At 42.5% G+C, this 26308-nt stretch overlaps 3 protein-coding genes across 3 annotated transcripts in view; 1 reads left to right on the top strand and 2 right to left on the bottom strand.

Annotated features, from left to right (window-relative positions):
* LOC306934868 (ubiquitin-conjugating enzyme E2 variant 1) overlaps positions 1–26308 on the top strand; it is a 521434-nt gene that overhangs the window by 333219 nt on the left and 161907 nt on the right. The gene's annotated exons all lie outside the window — the stretch shown is intronic.
* sars1 (seryl-tRNA synthetase 1) lies at positions 1413–12081 on the bottom strand. Its single transcript, XM_079527590.1, has 11 exons — positions 11693–12081; positions 10948–11018; positions 10753–10833; positions 10413–10571; positions 9474–9617; positions 7272–7427; positions 6155–6376; positions 5281–5410; positions 4938–5095; positions 4086–4215; positions 1413–2242 (listed from the first exon to the last, which is right to left on the bottom strand). The coding sequence occupies exons 1-11, from the start codon at positions 11826–11828 to the stop codon at positions 2088–2090; spliced, it is 1542 nt and encodes a 513-aa protein (XP_079383716.1). The 5' UTR covers positions 11829–12081; the 3' UTR covers positions 1413–2087.
* LOC306932574 (interleukin-17 receptor D) lies at positions 16801–25100 on the bottom strand (the record flags this gene model as incomplete). The annotated part of the gene is made up of 12 exons (XM_079514420.1): positions 16801–17337; positions 18176–18351; positions 18501–18650; positions 18788–18854; positions 19159–19233; positions 19532–19677; positions 19981–20019; positions 20769–20892; positions 21187–21305; positions 21406–21564; positions 22336–22420; positions 25014–25100. The coding sequence occupies 12 exons, from the start codon at positions 25098–25100 to the stop codon at positions 16801–16803; spliced, it is 1764 nt and encodes a 587-aa protein (XP_079370546.1).

Raw genomic sequence — 26308 nt, 5'->3', positions numbered from 1 at the left:
ACGAGGTATATAGAAAATTGCAATCATTTAATACCTTGAAGCAGTAGATCGGCACTCAAAAACCTCAGAGGAAAAAGCCCTCTTTCTTGTGTAGGATGTATCAGGATCAAAAAACCAAGTCAGGTAAAATCAAAGTTTTATTAAGAAGTAAGATACAAATGTAGAACTCTAAGACCAAAAGATAGTCAGAGAGCAAAGTAAAAATCAAAGAGAAGTTTACAGGTTGAGTTCTCGCAGTGAAAGCAGTTAGCTATTCAAAAAAGACTGACTCTTGGATGGTCGTCTCTCCACGCTTGCAGAGCGTTGGTATTCCCTCTCTCTGTTGGCGCGCTTCGTGTCCCTCCCAAAATAGTAGGGTTCAGCAGGACGAGGTGCCATATGCTTAGGGTCCCGGGAATATCCCGGGCCCTTGACAGTATCTAAGGCCATTTAACCACTTAAACCCTCAATACTTGGTCTGATCTTTTTTCCCCTCTACACTGAATCTCTTGGCCATATGGCCATGTACATCTACAAGCTCATACAAGCCTGTTGTGAGCTTTTGGTGAATGTTTCCCCCAGAATTTGGACGCTTATAGCTAGTTCAAGTTGGTTAATAAAAGGAAAAGAAAAACATTTGGCTACATTCGGATAGTATCTCTGAGGACCCCTTTTAAATGTTTTTTTTTTGTGGCTTTCGCCTTTATTTTATATTTTTTATGGAGGGACAGACAGTTGGCTGACAGGAAATGGGAAGAGATGGGGGGGATGACAAGCGTCGAACCCGTGGCACACTGCCAGACTGGATTGCCAGCCAAGGTGCCTGGACTGCTGAGCCACGGCCCAGCCGCCCAGGCCCTCTGAGGACCCCTTAGGGTATCCAGACCCCCAATGAACACACATGGCTAAGCATAATCTAGGGTTAGGGGTGTCCAAACTGTTTTCTTACAAAAGGGGGGAAGTTTTGACTGCCTCTCTTGTCCTATCTTTGTTTTACAAGTCACATGAATGCATCGATGTCACCCTAACGTTGTAATCTATTGCACCCTGTGTTGGATTCTCTTGGTAAATGAAGATGTCCAGTGGCTCTTCGTCTCTTCGGCATTGTGATTTTTCATGTTTTGTTTCAGAAAACTATTTCTTCGCCGATTATTCACCTGCTTTCCAGGACAGAAATTACACAGCAATTCAACAGACAATTCATTTTCTCAGAGAACCACTGAATACTAGGGTAAAAAGCTAGACCAATTGATATGTGCACCTTTCAAATGATCTGTGATGTGTGTCCTGTAATGTACCTTGTGTAATGTATTGTGTATGTCCTGTCTGTATCTTGAACGGTGACGTCATGGACACAAAGCAAATTTCAGTGAAAGCTGACAATAAAGTTGTATCGTATCGTATCTCCCTGAATCCAAATGCACACAAGACAATTTGTTCACATATTCTCCACATGTTCTCCATATTTATTTTTGTTTAAACTTTACAGTGATAATTGTTCTCCACAATTATTTTGTGTTAAACAGTGACAACAAGCAACAATGCAGATTATTGGAGGCCCAAAACAGACAGTTTCAAACCTACCTACTTAGATCCAAGTGCCATTGAAAATATATCTAAAGCTTGTTCAACAGATGCAGGCATTATTACTGGGTCTCATTTTCACCTGACATTCATTTCAACTGAAAAAATGTCAAGTAGACACTTTCGTAACTTCTGTTGAGCGACATGGTGACAAAGTATAAATGAAGACATATGCCTGATTTATACTTGGTTGTGAACCGAAAATAGCTGATCTACAAGCTCATGACACCGGCACACAACCAAGTTTAAAATCAAACCTCAGAGGGCATAGAAAGGTTTATGTAGGCAGCTTTGAGAACAGTGTGATCCCTTTTCACTTGTGGTTCAGGATAATAAGGAACAGCTGAGATGAATGAGGACACCTCCGTCCACCCAGATAGAAATTAACAGTATAGAGGCCAGTCAACACTCTGGGGTGGAGATCCCCTTGAGTGCAGACTTGGGATCAGTTTAGTTTACCCATCTCTATCTGTGAGGTCAGTGAAATAACACCATGTCATCTCCCTGGCATAGCATGGCAGAGTTTAAGAGTCATTGACGGACATGTTCTCCACTGCATCCTGCAGGCCATCTCCTCCTCCCTGCTTCTTCTTCTTTCCGCCATCCTGTTTTTTCACCTTCTTGGACATCTCCTGATCAATGGGGGCGGCCTTCACAAACTTAATCATCTCCGTCATACCTAGAGGAGTGGATGAGAGGATGAGAAGAACAAATTGTCCTCGTGCCAAGTACCACACAAGTCTGTTTCCAATTTTGGTCGCCCCCAAAACAGCCAATGTGTGACTATTGTCAGTCCAGAAGCACAAATGTTTGACATCATTGAAAGCATTCACCCTCTGACGTCTTTTAGCTTTTAAAGCTCCCAATGCTCAAATTATAATGTTTATAATGTTGCGGATGCGGAGCCGGTTCCATCGTTTTTTTATTAACGGTTCCCCAAACGGATCTCATCAGTCGTCATTTAGCTCCGCTGTGTCTGTGCATGCATGCAAGCAGAGCCAAGTTACTGGGGTGACGTCACCCATCTGGCTTCAACATGCCTCTCGTTCAAAATATGAACGCAAGAGATCATCGAGCGATATGGAAACGAGAGCAAGGTAAGCAAGCAAAAATATGTCACCGTTTTTTTTTCGGATCCGAAGTGGGGGGCTTTACAGAGTAAAAGCGGCCATGTTTCAACATTTTCTTCAGAGGAAAATCAACAGCCTACGAATCGATGCAGAATCATGCACGGCCGTATCGCGATGCAAGCAAAGTGTCTTCATCTAAAACTTTAAAATACACCATGAACAGACACCACCGTGTCCATGTCTGTTTACCGGTACTTTACTGTGCTCTGTGCGCGCTGCTGCATGCAGGGCAGTGCAGCGCAGACACACATCACGGGCAGGAGCAGGGAGCACTTGATTTGTTTATAAACTATTATTTTGCCCACCCACCCACAGCATACCCATAGTATGGGCTTAGCCTACTGACAAAACGGGCGGAGCCGAGAACAACAAACAAATGCCCATCCTTCTAATGCTGCTCGCTTCGGCTTCTAGACATAAAACTTTTATTATTAGCGGTCTCTCATTGTCGAATATTATAAACTAAACAAAGTATTATGCACAGAATGTTTATGGCTTTCAATTCCCCATGAGCCTTAAAAACCTCATCTTCAAATGTAATACCTACGGTCAGATTTGGTCAAATTTAAGACAAATTAAGACCTTAAATTCACAATTTTTTATTTAAGACTTTTTAATGCGTGGCCCCCTGTGCTCCTCACAAAATGGAATGGACCGGAACTACTTAAAATTTCACCAAAACCAGAGAAGAACTCCCACCACGGGACTCGGGCAATCAATTAATACAGTTGCAACCACTATATTAATGGCAAGTATTTCATACAGCTTAAGTTAAACATTCTGAACTATCCCTTTAATTAGTGGCATGGTTGCACAACAACTATATTGCACAATCAACCCCCAAGCTTTTTACAAAAGTGGAGACTTGCAAACAAACTACAAAGGAATGCCACCAGTGACATAAACAGCCTAAACACCATGGGAATGCACAAGGCCTGATAGAACGCTGAAAAATCCCCCCCCCCCCCCCCCCCCCACAAAGAGCATAATTCTATTTGGCATAGAAATCAAATGTAATTAAAGGGATTGTGACATTAAAAAAAAGTTTTTGTAATTTTTCGTGAGTGGATTGGGGAAGGATCAAATGTACCATAGCGTAAGAACTCCTAACACTATGGACCAGAGCTAAAAGTACAATAGTGTTAAAGAGAACTCCTCCTAACGCTATGGACCATAGCTAAACTATGTTTTATCACTTAAACGTATGTAGTCACAATTCATTGATTCACTCGTATACCAAAATCCATTTGAAAAAAAATGTTCTCACTGTTCCCAGGTCGAATATTGATATGCGATTAATCAAGATTAATTAATTACAAGAGGCTCTAATTAACATTTCTAATCGAGTCCCAGCCCTAATATATATAATACAAATCAGTAAGTGTAGCTTACCAGGGGGCATGAAGTCCCTGAGCTTCTCTGGAATGATGATGCCTTCTTCTGTCTGGTAGATCTCTAGGATGGCACACATCACACGTGTGGTGGCGCACATGGTTCCGTTCAGCATGTGAACAAACTCTGCCTATGCAACATGCATAAAGAGGGAATTTTCAAAATGCATAATGGAAACTAAAACAAAGTTGACATTTGTTCTACTGTGACAACCATACTATACTCTGATTTTATTGTTTGTGACAAACATTTCAGCATACAGTCAGTGCCTTCGTCAGCATTCACATTACACATCCTGTTCCAAAACGCGACATATAAATGGAATCAGAGTATGTTGCCGTGCAAACTTTCTTGCCTTTTGGTTAACTCCATTAACCCTGAAGCCAGTCAGGCCGATACTACAAAGGCCTGCTAAACACCTTCTAAACCGGTAGTTCACACACTTTCGCGATTTTTCACAAAATAACAGATGTACAAGTTCTTTGCGGCACAAAGCGACATGCTGTGAGCTTGTATATCTTCTATTTTTTAATAGCCAATGGGCTAAAATCTGAAATGACAAATGCTATCCCGATATTAATGGGTTATCACATGTACCTCTGCGCACCAAAGGAACGCAGATAAGTTGAGGACAAAAATCTTGCATCTACTATAGCCATCACTGAAGGATTTGGTAACAATAACCATGTTAATTCTCCGTAATAAAATGTTAATTGCTGGAAGACAATTGTGAGGCTAAATGTACATTTCACTATTCAACAACACTAACGAGAACAATTTGTTTTTTTGGTTTCCAACAGTAGAGGTCTTCTTGAAGTAAAGGCCCGCACTCTGGAGAAATGGGGGTCTCACCTTGTCCATCATCTTCTTGGTCTGTCCGTAGCGAATGCGGAGGCGTCTGGCCTGATAGTCGAGGCAGTTGGAACAGGACACTAGCTCCCTGAAAGCACTGGAGCCAGGAAACCAGGCCTCGAGGTCCAGCTTCTTACTGGCTGCGTGATTTAGGGCCCCTAAAGGAAAAAGTGGATGAGGACAGCCTTAGTTTAATCCTAATTTACATACTACAATTTAGGCATTTAGCAGACACTCTTAATCCAGAGTGATTTACAGTAATCACTCATGTGGTTGTGTGTGTACGACGTGCGCGCGCGCGCGCGTGCGTGCGTGCGTGCGTGCGTGTGTGCGTAATACCTACCAGAAACAATGTTGACGATACGATAAGGGATTCCTAATGACTGGTAGAACTCTTCTGCCGTTCCAATCATCTCATCAAACATCTCCCATGACTTGTTGTCATGCGGAGAGGCATACACAAATTGCTCAATCTGAAAATGAGTGACAATAATGGAATTATTCATGTCATTTCTACTCAAGACTTCAACAGACATGTGGATGTGAAAACATCAATAAACAACATAATTAAACACTTAAACAGTAAATATGTCTCAATTTAAAAAAATAATTAAACACTTATTTCAAACAGTGAATATCTCTCACTTGTGGAACACCATGCCATGTTTGCTTGGACATTATGCTAAAAAATGTCACACGCTATTCCAGCATGTACAAAACGTACCAGTAAGACGCCTTAAGGGCGAGAAGCGACTACAGGAACTAAAGCATGAAAACTTACAAGCAAAGGCTCTTCAAAGCACACACAGCTTTTGTTCCAAAGTTACAGTACATTATATACATTATACCAACATTGACAGGCGATCAGTTTATCCAGGTCAAGGTCATTTTGTTTGCTGTGTTTTGCTGTTTTGATGTCGTATTATATTTTTGCTCTTTTTTTGCACTCTATATTCTTTTTTGTTTGCTGTGTTTTGCTGTTTTGATGTCGTATTATATTTTTGCTGCTGCATTGTCTGAAGGAAGCCAAACAAAAATAAGTTTTACTCTTATGTACCTGTACACAAGATGTAACAATAAAGCACAACCTTGAACCTTGAACCTTGAGGTGCATGCAACAGACTGTGCCACAAAATTATTATTTCAGAATGTGTGTAGTATAGTGGGTATGGTATGTCTCAAACATTTTGGCAAAGGAGCTCTGGCCGATGGCTGACCTTTTCGAATTGGTGCACCCTAAAGATGCCGCGGGTGTCTCTGCCATGGGAGCCCACTTCCTGTCTGAAGCAGGTTGAGAATCCTGCATATTTGATGGGCAGGTCCTCTGGCTTGAGCCATTCTTCCCTCAGAAAGGCAGCGATGGGCTGCTCAGAGGTGGCAATGAGGTACTTCTCGTCAGTGGAGCCGTCTTCGGACTTCTCGCTGCTCTTCCCAATCACCTGAGGTGGAATATAGAGTACTTATAGCGGTTTAATCATTTTCCTACTTTTTTTTTTAAAGATATATTTTTTCTGCTCTTATTGATAGGATGAAAGTAGTCTGACAGGAAATGGGGAGAGAGATATGGGGGGGAACTGGAAGACACACGGAAAAGGCCGTCGGGATCAGGAGTCGAACCCGCGGCACGCCGTCAGGCTGGCGTCAGCCTAGGTGCCCAGACGGTTGACCTAACTGTCCGGGTCGTACAAAAAAGGTACATGGTGCAATTATATAGCGCCTTTATCCAAGGCGCTTTACATAGATTCACCCATTCACACACACACATTCATACACCGATGGCGGAGGAAACCATGCAAGGCACCAACCAGCACATTAGGAGCAATTAGGGGTTCAGTGTCTTGCTCAAGGACACTTCGACACTAACTCTGGGGGAGCCCGGGTTCGAAATGGCAACCTTGCGGTTCCCATCCAGCCACTCTACCCCATAGACACCATCGCCCATAATGTGCCTTTGATGATGATAAACTCTGGTGACCGGCCACATACATCACCAGTTTGCTGTGAAAAGTTGGGTAGTAGGTATAGGAGGGGGATAATCTCGTCTCCAGCACTCAGCCGAACTCAGTGGAGTCAGGTTCTGACTTAGGCACCGGCCTAACTTGATAAATGCTAGATAAAGATACCGATGTATGTTGGTTACTAGTTTGTTATTTAGATATACGTACTGTATCCTTGACCACAAAAGCTAACATGTAGTATGTTATTTAGATAATAAGCTAAATTGTCAGCACACATACTCTGAATATAGTAACAGCATTAACTCCAGACAAGATTGACCACAACAACTTGGTCAGCCCGATCTAACAACATAAAATTGATTGAAAATCCCAGTACCTTGTAAAGTTCATCATCAAACTGGCTCAGCTGGGCCACCTCCTGCATGACCTCCTTCCTCATGAAGAAGGGTGTGTAGAGAGGGGTGTAGTTCTTACTGTGAAGGACCCTGAGGGCGTAGTTGATCAGAGCCTGTTCCAGGAAAACCAGAGGGCCCTGTAGTGCACACACAAGGGGAGAGTTGAAGCAATTCCTGCAGGTCCAAGGCATGCACGTAATATGCATGCATGTATGTGTGCTCACAGAATGCGTGCCAATGTCCCTCGGGCGTCCACGGCAATCGAGGAGTTAACGCATCTCCTGTGTAGCACACACATTCCAGACATCACAGTTCACCTCACCTTCCAAATCGTAGGATGCATCTTCCATTCTCTATTTTTCCTCCTATATACAGGTTCAAAGTTTGTTTTTAGTTCAATGTTTGTTTTAAAAACGCCATTGATAATGAAGGGAAAATTGTGTCATGAAATGTTGTCATCTTGTCCTAACACAAACATGAAATGCCATTAACAATAAAGATAATTTAATGTTTTTGTTGGTTTGTTTTGCATCACCATTACAATCATCACCTAATCAACATGTGTTAGACTTTAATATATTAGTGCCCCTCACTTCACACAAGTGTGATTTTTATGTATTCATCGTTATATACATAATCTCTTTTTCTTAAAAACAGGCCTATTAACCACACAAACCCCATATGTTGTTTAGTGGGGTCCCTTGGGTTTCTCTCTATGCTAGTGTATTCCGTCAGGGTTTCCTGCATATGAAATGTCCAGTACCTCCCCAGTACCTCCCCAGTGTCCCCCTGAGTGCCTCCCCAGTGTCCCCCTAGTGCAGGGTTCCCCAATAGGCGGCCCGCGGGCCATTTGCGGCCCGCGGAGCGCCCCCTGGCGCCCGCGGGGGGGGGGGTCCTAGATATAAATGGCATTAAATGGGGGTCAGTAGCCTATGCATGTCAAACTGGGCATCCTTTTCAAATGGGGTCCTGCCCTGAAAATGAATTTTCAGGGCAAGACCTCGACCTCACGCGTGCGGACTCGGCCCCCAGCCTGGTACCCTAGTCAAAATATGGCCCTCGAGGAAAATTAATTGGGGAACCCTGCCCTAGTGTCTCCCCAGTGCCTCCCCAGTATTTATTTTTTGGGAGGGGCTAGTGAATCATGGTGTGTGTGATATGAAATGTCCAGTGTCTCCCCAGTGTCCCCCTGAGTGCCTCCCCAGTGTCCCCCTAGTGTCCCCCCAGTGCTTCCCCAGTGTCCCCCCAGTGCCTCCCCAGTGCCCCCCTGAGTATCTCCCCAGTGTCTCCCTGAGTGCCTCCCCAGTGTCTGCCAAGTGCCTCCCCAGTGTCCCCCTGAGTGCCTCCCCAGTGTACCCCTGAGTGCCTCCCCAGTGTCTCACCCGTGCCTCCCCAGTGCCTCCCCAGTGTCCCCCCCAGTGCCTCCCCAGTGTCCCCCTGAGTGCCTCCCCAGTGCCTCCCCAGTGTCTCCCCAGTCTCCCCAGTGCCTCCCCAGTGTCTGCCCAGTGCCTCCCCGTGCAGTGCCTCCCCAGTGCTTCCCCAGTGTCTCCAATAGCAATACAAGAGCAATAATACAAATTAATCTTAATTTATTAATCTAATTAATTAATTAATCAAAAGTCCCCCCGTGCCCAGCACCATGCCAAAGCTTTTTCCTGCAGGAAACACTGATTCCGTTATCGCTCTACATTATATAACTTTGCTGAAAATAGCCTATCTACAAGCTTACAACGCACAGTGTTGAACACATACACAGATCTGCTGTTTTCGGGTAATGTTTTCCCCAGAATACGGATGATGGTGAGTTGTGGTCCAATGTGATTTTTTTTTTAACTTTTCTTATCGCCAAGACCAAGTCACATGAATTTTGTCACCAGTATCTTGCCAGTCAATTATGGCTCGGTTTAGACAACCTACAATAGAGGTTATGTGCATGCATAAAGTGAGTGGCAAATCGAGTGGCAAAGTGAGTGGCAAAGTGAGTTTAACATAATTTAATTCAATCAGACTTTTCAGTTTGGATGTATGGGCTGTCAACGCCAGAAAGTAGTTTCTTGCCACTCGTTCCCGCATAACTTCCGGGATTGACGTTGATGTCACGTGCATACCCTCTATTTGACATGAATGCCTGCTGCCTGCTTTGTCACAGCCAGTGGGAGCACACGTTGCACGGTAAGCCTTACCTTCAGGAAGTAGCCTCTGCTGCCAGCCACGACGGCTCCTTTCTCTCCATCAAAACCGTCGATCATGACTACCAGGTCAACATGGGAGTACTTCTTCTGCACGCTGCAGTCTCCCCAGGTACGCTCCACAATATTGTCTGCATCCTGACATCACAAAACAACAGGCCATAGGGGAGGTTAAATGGAAAAGAAGAGATGGAGAGAGCAACTGCAGCATGGCCACGTAAATAGACAGGGATTTGTATATAGATGAAAAATCCTAATGTTTCGATAACAATAATATGACATTTATAGCCAAAGCCTTTAGTGTTTTTCAGCTGTTTAATGTGTTCTGGTCCCAACCTGTAATGCTATACATACGATTATCGCGATCTAATCGACCCGCTTGGGATTTTATTTGATTTCATTCATTGGTGATGGCAGAGGAGAGCAATCTAACAATTCATAACTACTTTCTTAAGACATTGCTGTGCTTGCTTTCACTTCAAATCAAATTAGCTTTGCAGGACAATAAAGTTGACACTGAAATTCAACATTGCCTCTGTGGGAAATTAAGAAACCAAGCCCGCCCGGTTTGTTGCCATTGCAGTGTGACATAGAAATTCGGGGGGTAACTGTCCTAACACTGGACCACAACAACAGGCATGCAAACAAAATGCAAGACAAGCCTTTACATGACTATTATGCAACTCCCAGGATTCGAACACAGGTCTCCCAGATTCCCACGTGAAAAGCAAACATCTTAACCAATAACCACTAAGCCAAAGGGATATCCCCATAATCCGAGGGAGATATTACACTTTTTAGGTCATCAGGCTGAGGTTGTGAGCCACTCTGCTACATATACTTTGGTGCAACAGTGAATTCCAACTAATCAATGTAATTAATTATATATATTATTTTAAATAAAAATATATGAGTATATGCAGGCCAACTGACCTCATCGTTGCTGATGGGTACAGAGGGATGCAGGAGGTTACCGATCTCTCGCTGGTACTCAAAGCGCTCTGCCTCCAGCTTTATCCTTTCACTGTCAGTTTTCTGCACCGCCTCATCTACCAGCGCACGCACCTGCTTGATCTGGGTAACTGTCAGCTCCTGTGACACATAAAGAAATAAAAGTTACAACATTGGAAATGGGGAGTGGACAAAGACAACAAAGAATCTCTTTAGTTGTGCCTGAAAAGTTTATGGCAGCAATGTTTGCAGGTACTGACTGCAGTCTAAGTTCAGTTACAGTATCCTACAGTACACACACACACACACACACACACCATACCGATAATGTTTCGCCTGTAAGAGCCTCCAGATTCTGTGCTTCTTCGGGTAAAGTCTCGTCATCTCCAACAGGCTCCTTCTTCTGCATTCCCCCAAAACAAAATGAATAATTTAGTTCTCAGGTCAGTCTGGCGTGTAGAGTTGTATACACATAATGACAGCTGGCTACTGTCCTAAATATGGCTTCACAGTTCACCTTCATCTTCTCTCCAATCTTCTTGCTGCAGAGATTCTTGGCCTTGTTCAGGTTGTCTGCAGTGAAGCGACCTATTAAATACAATTATTATGTAAATATAATCATTGGCTGACTGGAGCATCTTTGGCTTTCATTTGGTCCTTGTGCTGCTGATGCTGCTTGAAACAGCAAAGACCACAAAACTTGATGACAGACCGCCACAGGCCAGCCCCAAGCATCATCAGCATCACTCTCTAACATTGGTTAGACTAGAGAAAATGTGACACAAACTGAAACAAAGAACGTTAGTTTAATGTAATTAAAGCACTCAACATTGCATTCGACAACTCCACTCTTATATAGCAGTAAAGTTCCAACGCCGGTGAAGCCGCAGGGGCGAGGTTGACTAGACATGCATGCTCCTATCTAGACTAGGAGGATTGCATCAGATTGTGTGAGTTAGATCAGATGACGCACCGCACCGGCACCGGTATATAGCTTCATTCAACAGAAACATCAGCCAGCTAACGTAGCTATGCCTATGGCAATTGTGACTTAACTTAGTTGTTTGCAAGATGGACAAAAGTAAACAAACAAATAAGTGGCAGTTAGCGAAACGAAAGGCCAATACTAGCTGAAGAGTTACCATATGGTATTTTTTTTTATTCAATGAATGGCACTACATATAGCTGTGCTAACGTCACCATTAGCCACATTAGCCAGCGTGCTGCTAGCATCCAAGAGAAATGACACTTAAAACACATACATTTTCGCCATTCGCTATCTGTGTTGACAAGTTTGTCCACTAGAGTAACATCTTTAAATCGCTTTCTCTGGATCTCACGAACAGCTTCTGGGTCGCCGCCCTTGTCGGCTCGAAACAGGTCCAAATCCAGCACCATCTTTCCACGCTGGCTGTCAAAGAGTAAAAGCCTCAGCTCCGAGTCCGCGTCAACGCTTCAGTTTAGGGTGGAAAGCCTGGTGAGGCGAGGTTACGCGTCACCAGACCTCAACAACAAACAGTTGTCTTGCCTTCAATAATAATACTAGTAATAATAAGAGAAATGAGGTAGGCATAAATAAATATATATTATTATCCAATATCAGTAAATTCAGGTCTCAGGAAGGACCACTGGACAACTAAACGCCAGAATGTAATAGTAGTCTAGTAGCCAGAATGTGAACCCAGGCATGTTGAGTACAGCAAGGTTTTATGTTAGAAATGTTCAGTATGGGTCCCCAGCATTTAGAAACTGCCGGATGCTAACTTGCATATGTTGAGCAATTTTCATAATTGGCATAATATGTGACTGTGGCTCAAGAGGTAGAGCAGGTCGTCCAATGATCCATGGCGGTTCGAATCCCGGCTCAGAGTACAGCATCTTGCAATGGGTCTGGTCCACAAGATTCGATACACCACCAAGATACCCATGTACCTGTCTAGATACTTCCTTAATGTTAACGAAGTCCACACCCACAACACCAGAGGGAGTGCAACGAACCATGTACAACCCAGATTCGGCACAAACAAGGGACTAAATTATTTTCGCTCCTATGCCACCATAATGTGGAACGCCCTACCAACTGTCATTAAGACATGCGAATCCCTTGACTCTTACAAAACCGCTCTCAAAGGGCACCTACGGACGGCTGCAATTCGAAACTGGCCCCTGTAAAATCGGAATCCCTCAAACACGAACGCAAGGACAACACAAGAGACGGTCGCGGCCACACAGCCAACTCAAGGTATGGCCACTGAGCCGAATTGGGGACCCAACGCAAGGACAACACAAGAGACGGTCACGGCCACACAGCCAACTCAAGGTACGGCCACGGAGCCGACTTGGGGACCCAACGCAGCTCCTCCAAGGAAAACAAACAAATTAACGGAGCTGAACGTGAATCCCCCCCACCGCCCACCCCTTTTTTTCCCCTCACTGTATATGTTTCTTTTCCCTTTTTACCTCCTTTATGATGAATTCCTGTTCTGTCTATAGAAGTGTCTATTTGTACGTCTCTAAATGTTTTTATGATTTGAACATGGTGGACCCTATTGGAAACAAGTGTAATGCTTAATTGGGTCGTCCACTCACAGTTAACAGCCTTTGTATTGAGTTTGTGCTTGAAATGTACTGTAATTCTGCAAACTGTTAATAAATTCTTCAATCAATCAATCAATCAATCAATCCTCCTGTCTACATGTCGAAGTGTCCTTGGGCAAGACACTGAACCCCAAATTGATGTGCTGGTTGGTACCTTGCATGGCTTCCGCCGCAATCGGTGTGTGAATGGGTGAATGTAATGCACAATCTATGTAAAGCGCTATATAAAATGCACCATTTACCATACCATTAACAACCTATTGAAGGCAAACAATTCAAAATTTCATCATGCTTTATGTAGAACGGATCCTCGTTTTGCGAGGCTGCCATGATGATGATAGGTCCTATAACATATTCAGCAGCAGTTGGCACAGCACAGCTCGGCCTGGGCCAGCCGTAAGAACACAATACAGTGCAGTGAGTGCACCAGGTGAGGCAATAATCCATCCATCCATCTTTAACCGCTTATCCGTAGTCGGGTCGGGCTCCACCAGAGAGCTCCAGACTTCCCTCTTCAGAGCAACATTAGTCATTTCATCCTGGGGGATCCTGAGGCGTTCCTGACAGATGTTGGAGATATAAACCCTCCAGCTCATCCTTGGTCTCCTCCCAGGGGGACATGCATCGAGGACCTCCCTAGGGAGACGTTCGAGAGGCATCCTAACCAGATGCCCTTACCACCTAGGCTGGCTCATTTCCAAGCGAAGAAGCAGAGACTCTACTCTGAGTCTCTCTCGTGTGACTGAACTTCTCACCCTATCTCTAAAGGAGTGCCAGCCACCCGGCCCGTCTGAGAAAACTCATTTCGGCTGCTTGTATCCGCAACCGTTTTCTTTCGGTCATGACCCACACTTCATGACCATAGGTGAGTGTAGGTAGATTGCTCGGTAGACAGAAAGCTCTCTCTCTCAGCTCTCTTTTCGTCACAACAGTGTGGTACAGGAACTGCAATACCGCCCCTGCCACTCCGATTCTCCGGCTGACCTCCTTCTCAGTCCTCCCCTCACTTGTGAACGAGATACTTAAAGGACCACTTCACCACTTTTCAACCTATTTTCATATGATAGGTCCTCACTAATAATCATGAAAAAATGGCGCAATTTCTTTCTACTCGGTCTGTGTCTCATAGGAGGGCTGTGGGCAGTTCAGAAACCGTCTTCCAGTGACATCATCGATGGGGAATCCAAGCTAATAGAAACTGCAGGCTTTCTAGTCCTGAAAAGTTTCAATGCAAAAATGGAAGCCATCGTTCTCACGATACTGAAAATCTAAACATTTTTGTAAAAAAAATCTTGTTTAAAAAAAAATCTGCCTAATGATGATGTCACTGGAAGACGGTTTCTAAACTGCCCACAGCCCTCCTATGAGACACAGACTGAGTAGAAAACAATCGTGCCATTTTATCATGATTATTAGTGAGGACCTATTATATGAAGATAGGTTGAAAAGTGGTGAAGTGGTCCTTTAAACTCCCTCACCTGGGGTAATGTCTCATTCCCTACTTGGACTGCCAATCCATCGTTTTCCTGCTGAGAACCATGGCCTCAGATTTAGAGAAGCTGATCCTCATCCCAGCCGCCGTACACTCCGAACTGGTCCAGTGAGAGCTGAAGGTCTTGGACAACAGGACCACATCATCTCCAAAAAGTGAAGCAACCCTTAGCTCACCGAGCCGTATACCCTCTCCGCCACGAGGTGAGGCGATAAGCACATCAATATGTTATCCTGAACCAGGATCGAACACAGTACAATACATTGCATGAATTCAAACAGAACATTACACACACACATATATACAAAAATGCATAAATATGAAAAGATTCATATGCTATATATAGCTACACATTCTAGCAGTGGTAAATGTTCCCCCCTTGCCCATTGGTGCCCTAGGGAAGCTGCACATACCGGCCTATTGTAATCCGGCCCTGTGGGTTATATGCCTAAACCTATCCTACCTTAACCCTAACCTCACAAACAGCTAGTGACCCACCTAACCCTAGCCTCACAGAATAATCATCTAAAAAAAAAACACGCCCCTTACCCCTTATATCCTTTATTATATTTGCCATTTTTTACTATTTTAAAACATTTTAAAATAGTACAAATAGCTGATCTACAAGCTAACAACGTATCGATGTATATTGGCTAGTTGAACTATTTTTAAATGTTTTAAAATAGTAAAAAATGGCAAATAAGTTTAGGGATAAGAGCCCCATATCTGTAATATCAGTCATTCTAGGGCTAGTTCTTACAAGCCTGGCAGCCTCAGTCTGCATCTTGTGTCACTGTCACTCAGCACTTTACTGTATTGTTAAGCCAGAGGAAAAAAAATGTCAAAATACCAAAGGAATCTTTTTTCCTTTATTATGTGACGGAAAAACATCAACAACAAAATATTTTAGGGTTTTAATAGACAAGGCAACAAAAGGCTGAACAAAGCCATCCTCAAATAGCATTTAACTGAATTCTGTAAAATAAGCTCTTCGAATATTGCATTAATATATCACAAGTGAGATAATGAAGGTGGCAATTATATCTGAGGCGGAGATTAATAGATATAGCCTAATAATATATAGGCTATCCTCATAATGTCCATATTATGGATATTTGAATGAAACATATACTTCACCAAGGCTGGTTTGCTGACCCCAGTGCTCTGCAAGTCAAATGACAATCACGAATGACAATAATATTTTACATATTGGCCAACTACTAACTATATGTTAGTGTATATGTGCTTACCTGTAAACGGCTGTAATGGACATTAACACAAAGAATTCACACACATAAATTAACCGATCACATAATTGACTCTGTATTAAATCAGTCCTGGTTCATGTTACATAGAGCAGCACCATTCAACAGGCAATCTAATATACTATACTGTGCTATATTGTATACTGTCACAATTTACAAATCAACTCAAGAGCAGGGAGGGGACATGCGCACAAATATTTCAGCAAAACATAATTTGTCATAGTCTGAAAAAAGGCAGTGGGGCGAGTGTGGACAAGCGACGAGAGAAAAGACACACCTTGACACAGAAGAGCAGAGTACATGAAAATAAATCACTGTTGGAGCAATAAGTTGTTTAGTGATTTACTCAAGGGCACGTACAGTAGGTACTGCAGATGAGCCAGGCAGCCATCCTTCAGTTGCAGTCATAGCTGTTAATCACACAATTTATGTGTGTAATATGTGGTTTTAGATATTTTAGATTTTAGCAGTGTCCATGATGTCATGGACATGATGTCATGGACACAGTAAGACAGCCCTCAATGACATATACACTGATATTTGCACTGTGCCCTTAATTCTTTCCTCTGTTGTTTAACAGCTGATGTTGGGGTGGGTGGAAGAGGGAAGCTATCGGTGTATGCATTTATCTGTATATTATCTCTGACTGTATATTATCTGTATCTGTGTACTGTATGTTTCTATGTATCTTGTTCTTGTGTTATGGGTACCCCTTATGAGATGCTGCATCTCAAGGGGCTATCCCTTCAAAAAAAATCTGAAATCTAACTAATTTGGGTTCACCACTATCTCTGAACGCATCTGCCATCCCCTGACCTATACATTGTATTAATTTATTTATGATCATTAGCCTTATCGCCTTTATTGGAAGGATAAGCCCCCATCTAATTTACTCGTTTATCTTGTGCGGATTGTGCCTACAGACAGTACACCCTTGCTTTCATAAGCCTGAGTTGTACACAGGCATCATCATTCATCACGCAACAAAAGCAGCAGAAACTTGTGCTTGTATAAGTCAGGCATTACACTGCTCTATCTCACTCAGCAGCACCATCCCAGCCTCTCGAATAGCTTGCTGCAGCGCTGTTCCAGCTGGCAGCTTGGAGAAGCCCTCCTCAGAGATGTGTTCTATCTTCAGGTATCCTCCAGGCCTGTGCAAAGCCACTCCGTGGAGGTGAGAGAAAAGCAGGGGCAAGTCTCTGGTCAGTGTGTAGCGGGTCACTAGTCCCAGCTCAGCGGGGATGTCTGTCTCCTCAGAGTATTCGAAAATGGCAGCCATGTATCTGGACAGGTCTTCACCCTGTGCTTTTTTTCGGCCCATCTCCTCTCCTATGAGGGCGACAGCTGCAGCAGAACTGGAGGCGTTGGACCACCAGCCCATCTCCTCTTCCTCATCACCACCCTCAGATTGTGAGGGTGGTTTCACAGGCCAGTGTTTGAGGCTCCGAGAGCAGATTACCAAGATAAAGTCACTCTCCTGGATCTGTCTGTAGTACCAGCCCATGGCTCCCTCCTCAGCAAGACTTAGAGAGTCCCATAGATCCAGGCACACCTGATGGAAAAAACAAAGTTTCATCTAATAATACTTTTATAAGCACATCTGGGATCCCAGTTAAAGAAAAGGTGGAAAAAGAAATATCAAGTATCAAGGATTATATCGTCAACTTTATGGCAGATATAGTTCAAATTTAAAGAGCCATACCGATGGTTTGGCATGTTTAGTCATAGTGTTTAGCACAGTGACTACAACTCATACTCATACTGTGGTTTGTTTGCTTTTCGTGGAAGGATTCCATTAATGTATCTGTTCATTTTACTGTGTGTATTGATTTGATATGTCTGGACGATAATAGTTCCTAGAGAAAATATTGATTTACAAACTAAATTCAAACGTGACAAATATTTATTAACCACACAATTGTTTGACATTGACTCAATCAGTTAGTAAAGTAATATTTGAATAATTTGGGACATAATGCAAATATGTCTTTATACATCTGTTGTCACTGGACAGAGTGACATGTGTATAGGAGAGGAACAGCCAATGTAAAAATAAGAGTAGTCCCACACGCACACTGTGTCTTCACTTATATTTTTAAAAGCAACGTTTCGATCAACTGACCGTCATCAGGCAGCAGATGCCTAATGAAGGAAGTTAAACTGATAACTAAGTGAATAATCAGGAGGACAACTAACATTTGTAGCTAGTTTATTTAATTAGAATGTTTTAACTTAGTAAACTTTGACAACAATGGCATTAGCCAAAACAAACAGACAACTATAACAGTGTTTCTTATGATACAGTGCACATAAGTGTGTCGAGTAGTGGGAGGAGTGTATGAGAATACAGAGAGAGAGATAGGCACAATTGGCTTTTGGTGAATTTATACCTTTGTGGCCATATGTTGTTGCAAGAAAGCCCCCAAATGCATCACAGCTCTAACGTGAGCCGGGCCGTCACGGCTGCTGTAGCAAATAAGAAGACGAGGTGGGGTCAGCCTGCTGCTTGGTAGTGATGTCACCTCTTCAGGGGTGGTGGTTCTGTCTTGATGCTGCTCAATAATGTCTAGAAGGAGAACATAAATAATAGAGGTTGAATTTCACACCTTTACCAATTGTATTACTGAATGTAATGGAAAGAAGAATATTAGAACGTTTGTCATCACTGCATACAGTTCAGATGAATATAGGTAAACTGGTTAATAATGTAAATACCCGGCTGTATATCTACTGTCTTCATCCAGTGCTTTGTCCTCCTTCTGCTGAGGATGCCAAGTAGGACTGCTAACATGAATACCAAGGCCAGGCTTATTAGTAAAATGATCAGAACCGAGGAGGGATGGGCAGAGAGTGGCGAGGTTGTGTCTGAAGGGAAAATGTTAGAATTCAGTACACTATGTTATGAGTTGGTCATGATGACTCATGTCATGTCAATTTTGTCAGTGTCTAATATAATTATTTTATGATTTGTGAAGTTTTTCAATTACTAGAATATAACCTACCTGGTTTTCTGTGCTTGACCTGAACACTGAATCTTTTCCTCACAGCATCCACCTCATGTGCTGCAATCTGTGATAAACCGTTTTAACATACAGAACTTATTAAAGCTATGTAGAGGGCAAATCAAATTGAACATTTGACAATAAATTAAATATTCCAATAAATGTGATCTCTAGATATGGGCACACATGGGTAGGCTACTCAGGTATCTTTCACAAGTATGCCAGTGTTAATATAAAGAACATCAATTCATGAGCTCTTATACTCTTGATAGGCATATGGAGACATGATGATCTGTTCTTTATTTAACCAATAAATAATACGTTTTGTCCCCCTAAAATGCGTATTTGATATTTGACTTCTGTTGATTTACCTCACAAGTGTAATTATTTCCTTCCTGGAGGCCAAGCAAGTAATAGCTGTAGTGAGTTGTGTTTCTGTTGGAATTCTAAAAGGAGAAATTAAGGTTGATGAGCTAGTTTGAAATTCAGCATAAAAACTACCAATAAAGTAGCACACCAAAAATAACAGACCAAAGATTTTACCAAAATAAATACATACAAAACACAGTGAAATCCCCAGTGTAAGTGTTCAAATAGCCAATACACAGGCTCACAACGTGTCAATGTAGATCGGTTGGTTGAACTATTTAAAATGTTTTCCAAAATAGTAAAATATGGCTAGTAAGTTTAGGCATAAGGGCTAAGGCGGCATGCAAAATAGGGCCCTTTATGTGTACAACTCACTGGTATGACGTCCATGTACTTCTTCAAGTCCTTCCCATAACACCATGAGAAGTAGCTTCTGATGCCGAGGTTTGGTGGGGCCAGGTTAAAAGTCACAATGACATCCGTTCCGTTCTGCTGGACTTCAACATATTCGGGGTACCACTCTACAATCAGAACCACTCTACCATCAGAGCTATTCTACAATCAGGCTAGCAGAGAAATACGTATAGAAACACATAGTGCTGCAGATCCCAATTTCCAAAAATATATTTGGAGATACACTTTGATTTCTCATTTATTAATAAGAAAATCTAATCCTGCATGAGACTTCTTGTTTACCTGTAACCATGTCAGAAAATATGATGACCAATTTTCTAACTATTCCTAAATAACTCTTTACATTCTTTTCATTTCAAGGATCTCTTACTGTTGTTTAAGAAATGTTAGCATCTGCTGTTTTCACTCACCTTTTTTGCACTTCTTAAGGCCATTCTTCTCAGCGCATGCTGAAAATGAATACACATCACATAGACTCATCATTTTGACTATTGATGTTTGCAGATGTATGAAAACAATGTTCAATAAAATAAAATAAAGCAGGTTTTATATACTGCCAAAAGGTTAGATCACATAAGGGTCACTTCCATGGTCAATTAAAGCAGTGGTTTTCAAATGGTGTGCCGAGGAACACTGGTGTGCTGTGAGAAAGGTCCAAGTGTACCTTGGGAATGGGATACCATTTCAACATACAACTATACAAAAGTGATTCATTTTCTTTTAAATTAATATATCACTACACTTTTCTAGGGCAGATTCTATACCCTAAAACACATTTTGGGAGCAATACGAAAATGTATAATTTGAAATGTTTTTTTTTTTACCTTATTTGACTTTTTCTTTTTGATGATGAGAGATCTACAAGCTCACAACGTGCTGTGATGCAATTGTGAGCTTGTAGATCTGTGAAACATTTCCCAGTATCAAATAGGGCATAATAAGTGGTTAAACTTTAGCATTAGTAAATCAAATAAATGTTTATAGCGTGATAAGAGTAATAACACAAGTTATAGAGGCTATTTTGCAGCATGGAGATAAAAACAGGCATGTGATTTTGACTTGCCCTTACTGTGCCTCAGGCACAAAACAAAAAAAAATAAGTGGATGTATGCATGTGTGTGTATGTGTGTCACTGTTCTGGCTCTCATGATCTATGTTCTACACATGACTCATGTGGCCTAGAGCGCAGGGGCCTTACAGCGGGTGGAGAAGATCTTGCTGTGGTAGAACCTGTCCCACCTCTCAGGCACTGGTAGAGCCATGACAGTAGCTGCGTACTGAGCCCTCAGGGTCAGACCGGGGAAAGGGTCCGACATGTACACCTGCAAAGCAAAACGGCCATGCTATGGATTTACAAACATGCTAAACTGGGAGTGGGTTCATACTTCTTCTGGCAAGGAGTACAATAAGATGGATAAGAGGCATTAAATCCATCAGAATTATTCACAAAAACAAGTGATCTCTCCCCCTCCCTTGCAGCACAAGGCAGTGTTTTGTCCACCACAAAACAACCAGAGGGAAAGAAAGAAAGAAAGAAAGAAAGAAAGAAAGAAAGAAAGAAAGAAAGAAAGAAAGAAAGAAAACAAACAAACAAACAAACATCCAGTCTTTCCTACCCTTTGAGCATGTGATGCTGGGAGGGAGAGGTTCCTCTGGAAGAGAAAGAGTTGACAAGCCATCTGCATCCCTCCTAAGGCCTGAAGTGACACCTGAAAGCCTCGCAGGAAAGCAATCCCTGTAGCAGACATAAAGGGATCCAAAACATTTCTTTACACATCTGATGCATAAACAAATTGAAAGAAGAGTGGGGGTGCACTGACCCTTATTGTTCTTACCATAGTAACTTGGCTTCCATGAGACAATGATGGTATCAGTATTGGACTCCTGATTGGGCACAAACTCAACTGTCACATCGTTTGGTGCATGGACGTAATGCTGACAAATCTCCAAGTCCTCTTTACCTAGCAGCTCAAAACATGGCATTGGAATGCAACCTGAGGAGAAATTGAAATTATTACAATCTAGTCAAATTATCTTAATTGCCATTTTAAGCCTAATTTGTATACACTAATAACCTTTCATTTGTATACATAAAAATATATAAAAAATATGACATATCTTTGCCATTCATTCTAGCTCAATTTAGTTATTATGCCCACTATTCTCATTTTTCCACACACTTGTGTAGCACCAACCCATAGTTGGTCATATGAGAGGGTGTAGAATACATGATCACGTGTCTCATCGAGACACTTCCAGCCACTTCTACTCACCTGACAATGAGGAGTTTCACTGGGAGGGTGTAACGCATAGAGGAATATGCTAGCCAACCTAGTTCTTCTCCCTGCTGAACATGTGCCGTGCCCGTGACCAACCACCCATATAGCAGTTTAGTGTTGTGGCAGCTAGTTTACCCTCCCTGTCTGGTTTTCCACCTTCAAACAAAGCCAATTGTGTTCGTTTGATGTCCCAGCAAAGCCGGATAGTGGCTACACCATGGAAGATTCAAAGTTTCAAACCTCTAGTCTCCGTATAGTGGTGGACTGCCCAAAAAGCTCTTGGGTGCGAGTGTAGGTTTAATTCTAAATTACACTTCATTGTATGATGGTGTCACTTACGGAACAATCTGATCTACATGCTCACTACGTGTCATATCTAGATAAAATAGCCTACCAAATTAGGTATATCCTATCCTGTATATCTGTGCTCGGCAGATGGCATGGCAGACATTTGCAAACATTTAGTGGAACTGATGTCAGACTTACTTCCAAACGCTTCAATGGAGCGGAAGCCCAGACTCCTCTCCACATCAGCTCTACTTATTCTGCAGTATTCACATCCAGACCCTCCCTGTGGAAAACAATGGGAGGCTCATTTATGATTTTGCATTTTCTGTTATTTTTATTAAATTGTTGCCCACATAGGGTATGTTATTCATTTTACACTGTTTTATCATTTAGGTACCTCATGACAATGATAGTCATGTGTATACTGTACCAGCTGAATTATGCTTGTGCATATATCTTAAATGTTCGAGATCTATTACGGTTTGATTTAGTTTTATCCTTGCCCCCCGGCCAGTTTTTCTTTTATCCTAACCACTTAAACCACAGAATCCATATTGGGGAAAGTGTTCGCAGAAAATAGCAGATCAAGTTATAATAATGAATTGCATTTTTATGGCGCTTTTCTACTACTCAAAGCGCCTATTTGTAAGAAAGAAGGAAAGAAAGAAAGACTATAGTAGATAAAACACTCCTATTTGTATCCTTCACTTGGCCACAGAATTTGTAAAACAGACAAAACTAGAAAAAGTGCCCTTCTGGGCACAGGTCTCCACCAGGAGGATAGGAGTGTGTGTGATGTTTGGCAAAATGTTTAGGAGTAATATAAATATGTTTGTTTGTTTTTTGCAACAATTTTCTTCATTTTGTTGAGGAAATGCAGAGCCAGATCACTCATAGAATCTCTGAGGATAGAATTGTGGATGAGCAGGACATGTGCAGCATTTTGAACGAAACGGGCCACTCCTGAAAACTTTCAATCAGTGTAGAATCTGATAAATCCAACAGACTTGTCTTGATCTCATGACTACAGAGATCATGTATACCGATTTGCGTGAGATTTGGATGAAATCTGTGCGACTAACATAAGCAATGTGTTTAGCAGAAATCGGCCTCATGGTGGCGCTATAACCGGCAGATGTGGAGGGATGCAGGGACAATGTTTTTCCATGGCCTCTAGGGAGTGTGCATACATAAGTTGTATACAGATTGATGCAGTTATAGCTAAAAACAGGAATTGGCCTGTTATAGCGCCACCATGAGGCTGATTTGGAACATAATGAGTGGCATGTCGTCCTCGGCCTAGTGGAAATGTGCGTGTATAATTTCACGGAAATTGCACACTGTGTTTGTGATTTGTGGCATTTTGTTCGAAACGGACCAATCATGTGAGCTTTGGAAGCCAATATTAGCCAATCAGGATGGAAGATGGGAAATTGTGCAGATCTGTGTTGATCACATGACTATGGAGATAGTGTATACCAAATTGTGTGATGTATGGATAAAATGTGTACGAGTAATCTACAGAAATGTGTTTTGCCTAAATCGGCCTCATGGTGGCGCTATAACAGGCCGTTGAGGAATATTTGGGGCAGAGGTTCATCGTTGGCATCCATGGAGTGTGTGTGCAAAGTTTGGCATGGATCGGGCCAACGGTACCGGAGATTAGCTGATAACGGACGGACGGAAGGACGGAAGGAAGGAAGGACACACACACACACACACACACACACACACACACACACACGGACGGAGTGCAAAACATACTCTCTCCCCATGCCTTCGGCCTGGTGGAGACAAAAAAGCCAAGCTAGTGGTCCCTGGATGCTCTGCTGAACATTACACACAACAGGACCAAGGTGGTTTGAACCAACCCACAAATGCAAAATTACAGAATTATGGGAACAAACATAAACATAAAACACAAACTACATTGTCATTTTGCTTGAATAAAATTAGCATCCCCCAGACAGCATGAATGCACTCAGCAAGTTGCATCGCAATCTGCCTATTATAAGGGTTAGGGTGTAAGAGGAAACTGTGAGATGGGTGGTCTTGAAAAGCCTTGACTAGACTAGGGGGAAAAACATGCACAAGTGTGCATTTTACATAAATTTCACTGGCCTCCCAGCATGCTAACACAACCAGCCAGAGATTTCACGTCTCCCCCCTTTTCTGTTGCCTCCATTGGTGTCCGCTTGCTGCCCTCACCCAGTACAAAACACTGATGTTGGCCTACAATGCAATGCAACCAAAGGTATGGCACCCCTATCTATATGCACCACACCACCACAGGGACTGCAGTGCCCGGTGCAGTCCGCCGGATCACCGGTTTTCCAGAACCAGGACAAAAGCCTCTGCCCAGGCTCCGGACAGGGCCCAAATCTAGAACACCCCTAGATCTCCATATACGTAGCTGGCCTGTTCTGACATCACAATTATTCACGACCTCGCCCCGGGGCACTACACTCCCTGTGGTAGTGTGGAACGCGGAACTCTGGACAGGGCCCAAATTAGCCAATTGATCACACCTGATCACCCCTATATATCCATATATGGAGCTGGCCTGTTCTGACATCTGACTCCATATTTGGGCATGCCTGACAAAGAACTACATATATGGGCATAAAAGGGACACAGACATAATAACTGGGTGGGGCATGCATCGTTCCAAGTAGGCCAGTGCCCAACGGGCACCGCTCTAGTACCTTCAAAGCCTGATCCAACTCTACAACACCTCCCACTCAATCAGCTAACACAGGAAAGCTGTCTGAAATATCGCTAAAATAGCCATGACAATGCTCCAAACGTCCCAGCCTGTTCTCCCTCCTGGCTCCCAAACTGTGGTTTTGACATTGCAGTCAGAACTGGAGGCTGACTCCCAATTTCCCACTGTAATCTGAAGAGTCCATGTACTCCTTCCTGCCACCCTCTGCCTCGATTGATGAGAGCATTTGAGGAGACATCGTTCTCATGTTTTGGTTATTTATAGGTTTATTTTCTTGACCACAATGTTAGAAATTGTAATTTATATAAAACCAGTAGTCCATCATGGACCAGTCTGAAAGGCACTGCAGGCGGAAAGATGTATTATACATCTGACATTATGAAAAGCAAACAAAATACACACACATTCCTGTTAGTCTCGCTGCTCCCGTGCTTGCGGTTATGGTTAGGTTAGGTTGTCGTTTGTCGGACCAATGACTAGTCTGAACTAAGTACTGCACCCAAAATCAATAGCCTAATATTTATTACCCAACATTTCTCGTGTGTTGTAACTGCATACTAAGACAGAATTTGTGCAACGGCAGCCCACACGCAGACAAAAGGTATATGATTAAATCTGGCCTGCATAAAGTTGCATTTTACAGCCAGCAACCTGAAAATAAGTTCAACATCCATGATTTAAAATCAAACCCACTACATGGAATGAGAACAGGCCAGACATATACCAAAAGTATTTTAATGTCTTCCATCAGTGGTCCATAAACTCTAGCTGCTCTTGACTGTATTGTCAGAGTGAGTTTGGAAATTCCTTTCTTCCTGGGGAGTCTGGGGACCATGGAGGAATTGGATCAGGAACTGATCTGTTCCTATTTAAGTGCTGAGGCAGACGTGAGCCACAATAACCTTTTTGTCAGCTTTAATAAATCCTCTTCGATACAGAGGAACACTTTGTGGTCCTCCATTTTTGGGGGGGGAAGAACAGCTGTCATACATATTCTCCCACAGAATCATGGGGAGAATCATGCTAAAATATATAAAATTATTGTAGTTTATTATCTGTACATACATTTCATTTGAAGCATTTACCCTTTTTATGCAGTGTGCCATACAAAAAAAAGACTAGACTGATAAAAGACAGATAACAAACAAACCAATAAAATAGATAAGAATCAGTTGAACCTAGCAAAATCACACTAGCAAAAATGATGTGTACTGTAGGCCTATCCTAAAACTAGACTTATGAGGAGGAAAGCTAAATGTGAGATCCCATCACCAAAATTACCTACATGTAGGTTAGCCTTTATATTGAATGACAGCAGCAAAAATCTATGAGATATATGATGCAATCATGCAGGCATAAAATAATGAGTACTTGTATAAGTAACTGCACTGAACTGGTGACTTAAGTTGAGGTATGAGTTATATTCAATGATTCATCACTTGATCT

This window comes from Electrona antarctica (genome assembly GCF_951216825.1).
Source record: "Electrona antarctica genome assembly, chromosome: 2".
Classification (NCBI taxonomy): Eukaryota; Metazoa; Chordata; class Actinopteri; order Myctophiformes; family Myctophidae; genus Electrona; species Electrona antarctica.
The sequence above is the reverse complement of the archived record's forward strand: the minus strand, read 5'-3'. Positions and strand labels throughout refer to the sequence as shown.

Coding starts and splice junctions, on each gene's coding strand:
- sars1 (XM_079527590.1), bottom strand. CDS start 11,828: ATGGTGCTGGATTTGGACCTGTTTCGAGCCGACAAGGGCGGCGACCCA. Junction 6,377..7,271: donor TTGATGATGAACTTTACAAG/GTACTGGGATTT, acceptor ATTCCACCTCAG/GTGATTGGGAAGAGCAGCGA. Junction 5,411..6,154: donor GGGTGCACCAATTCGAAAAG/GTCAGCCATCGG, acceptor ACTCATTTTCAG/ATTGAGCAATTTGTGTATGC.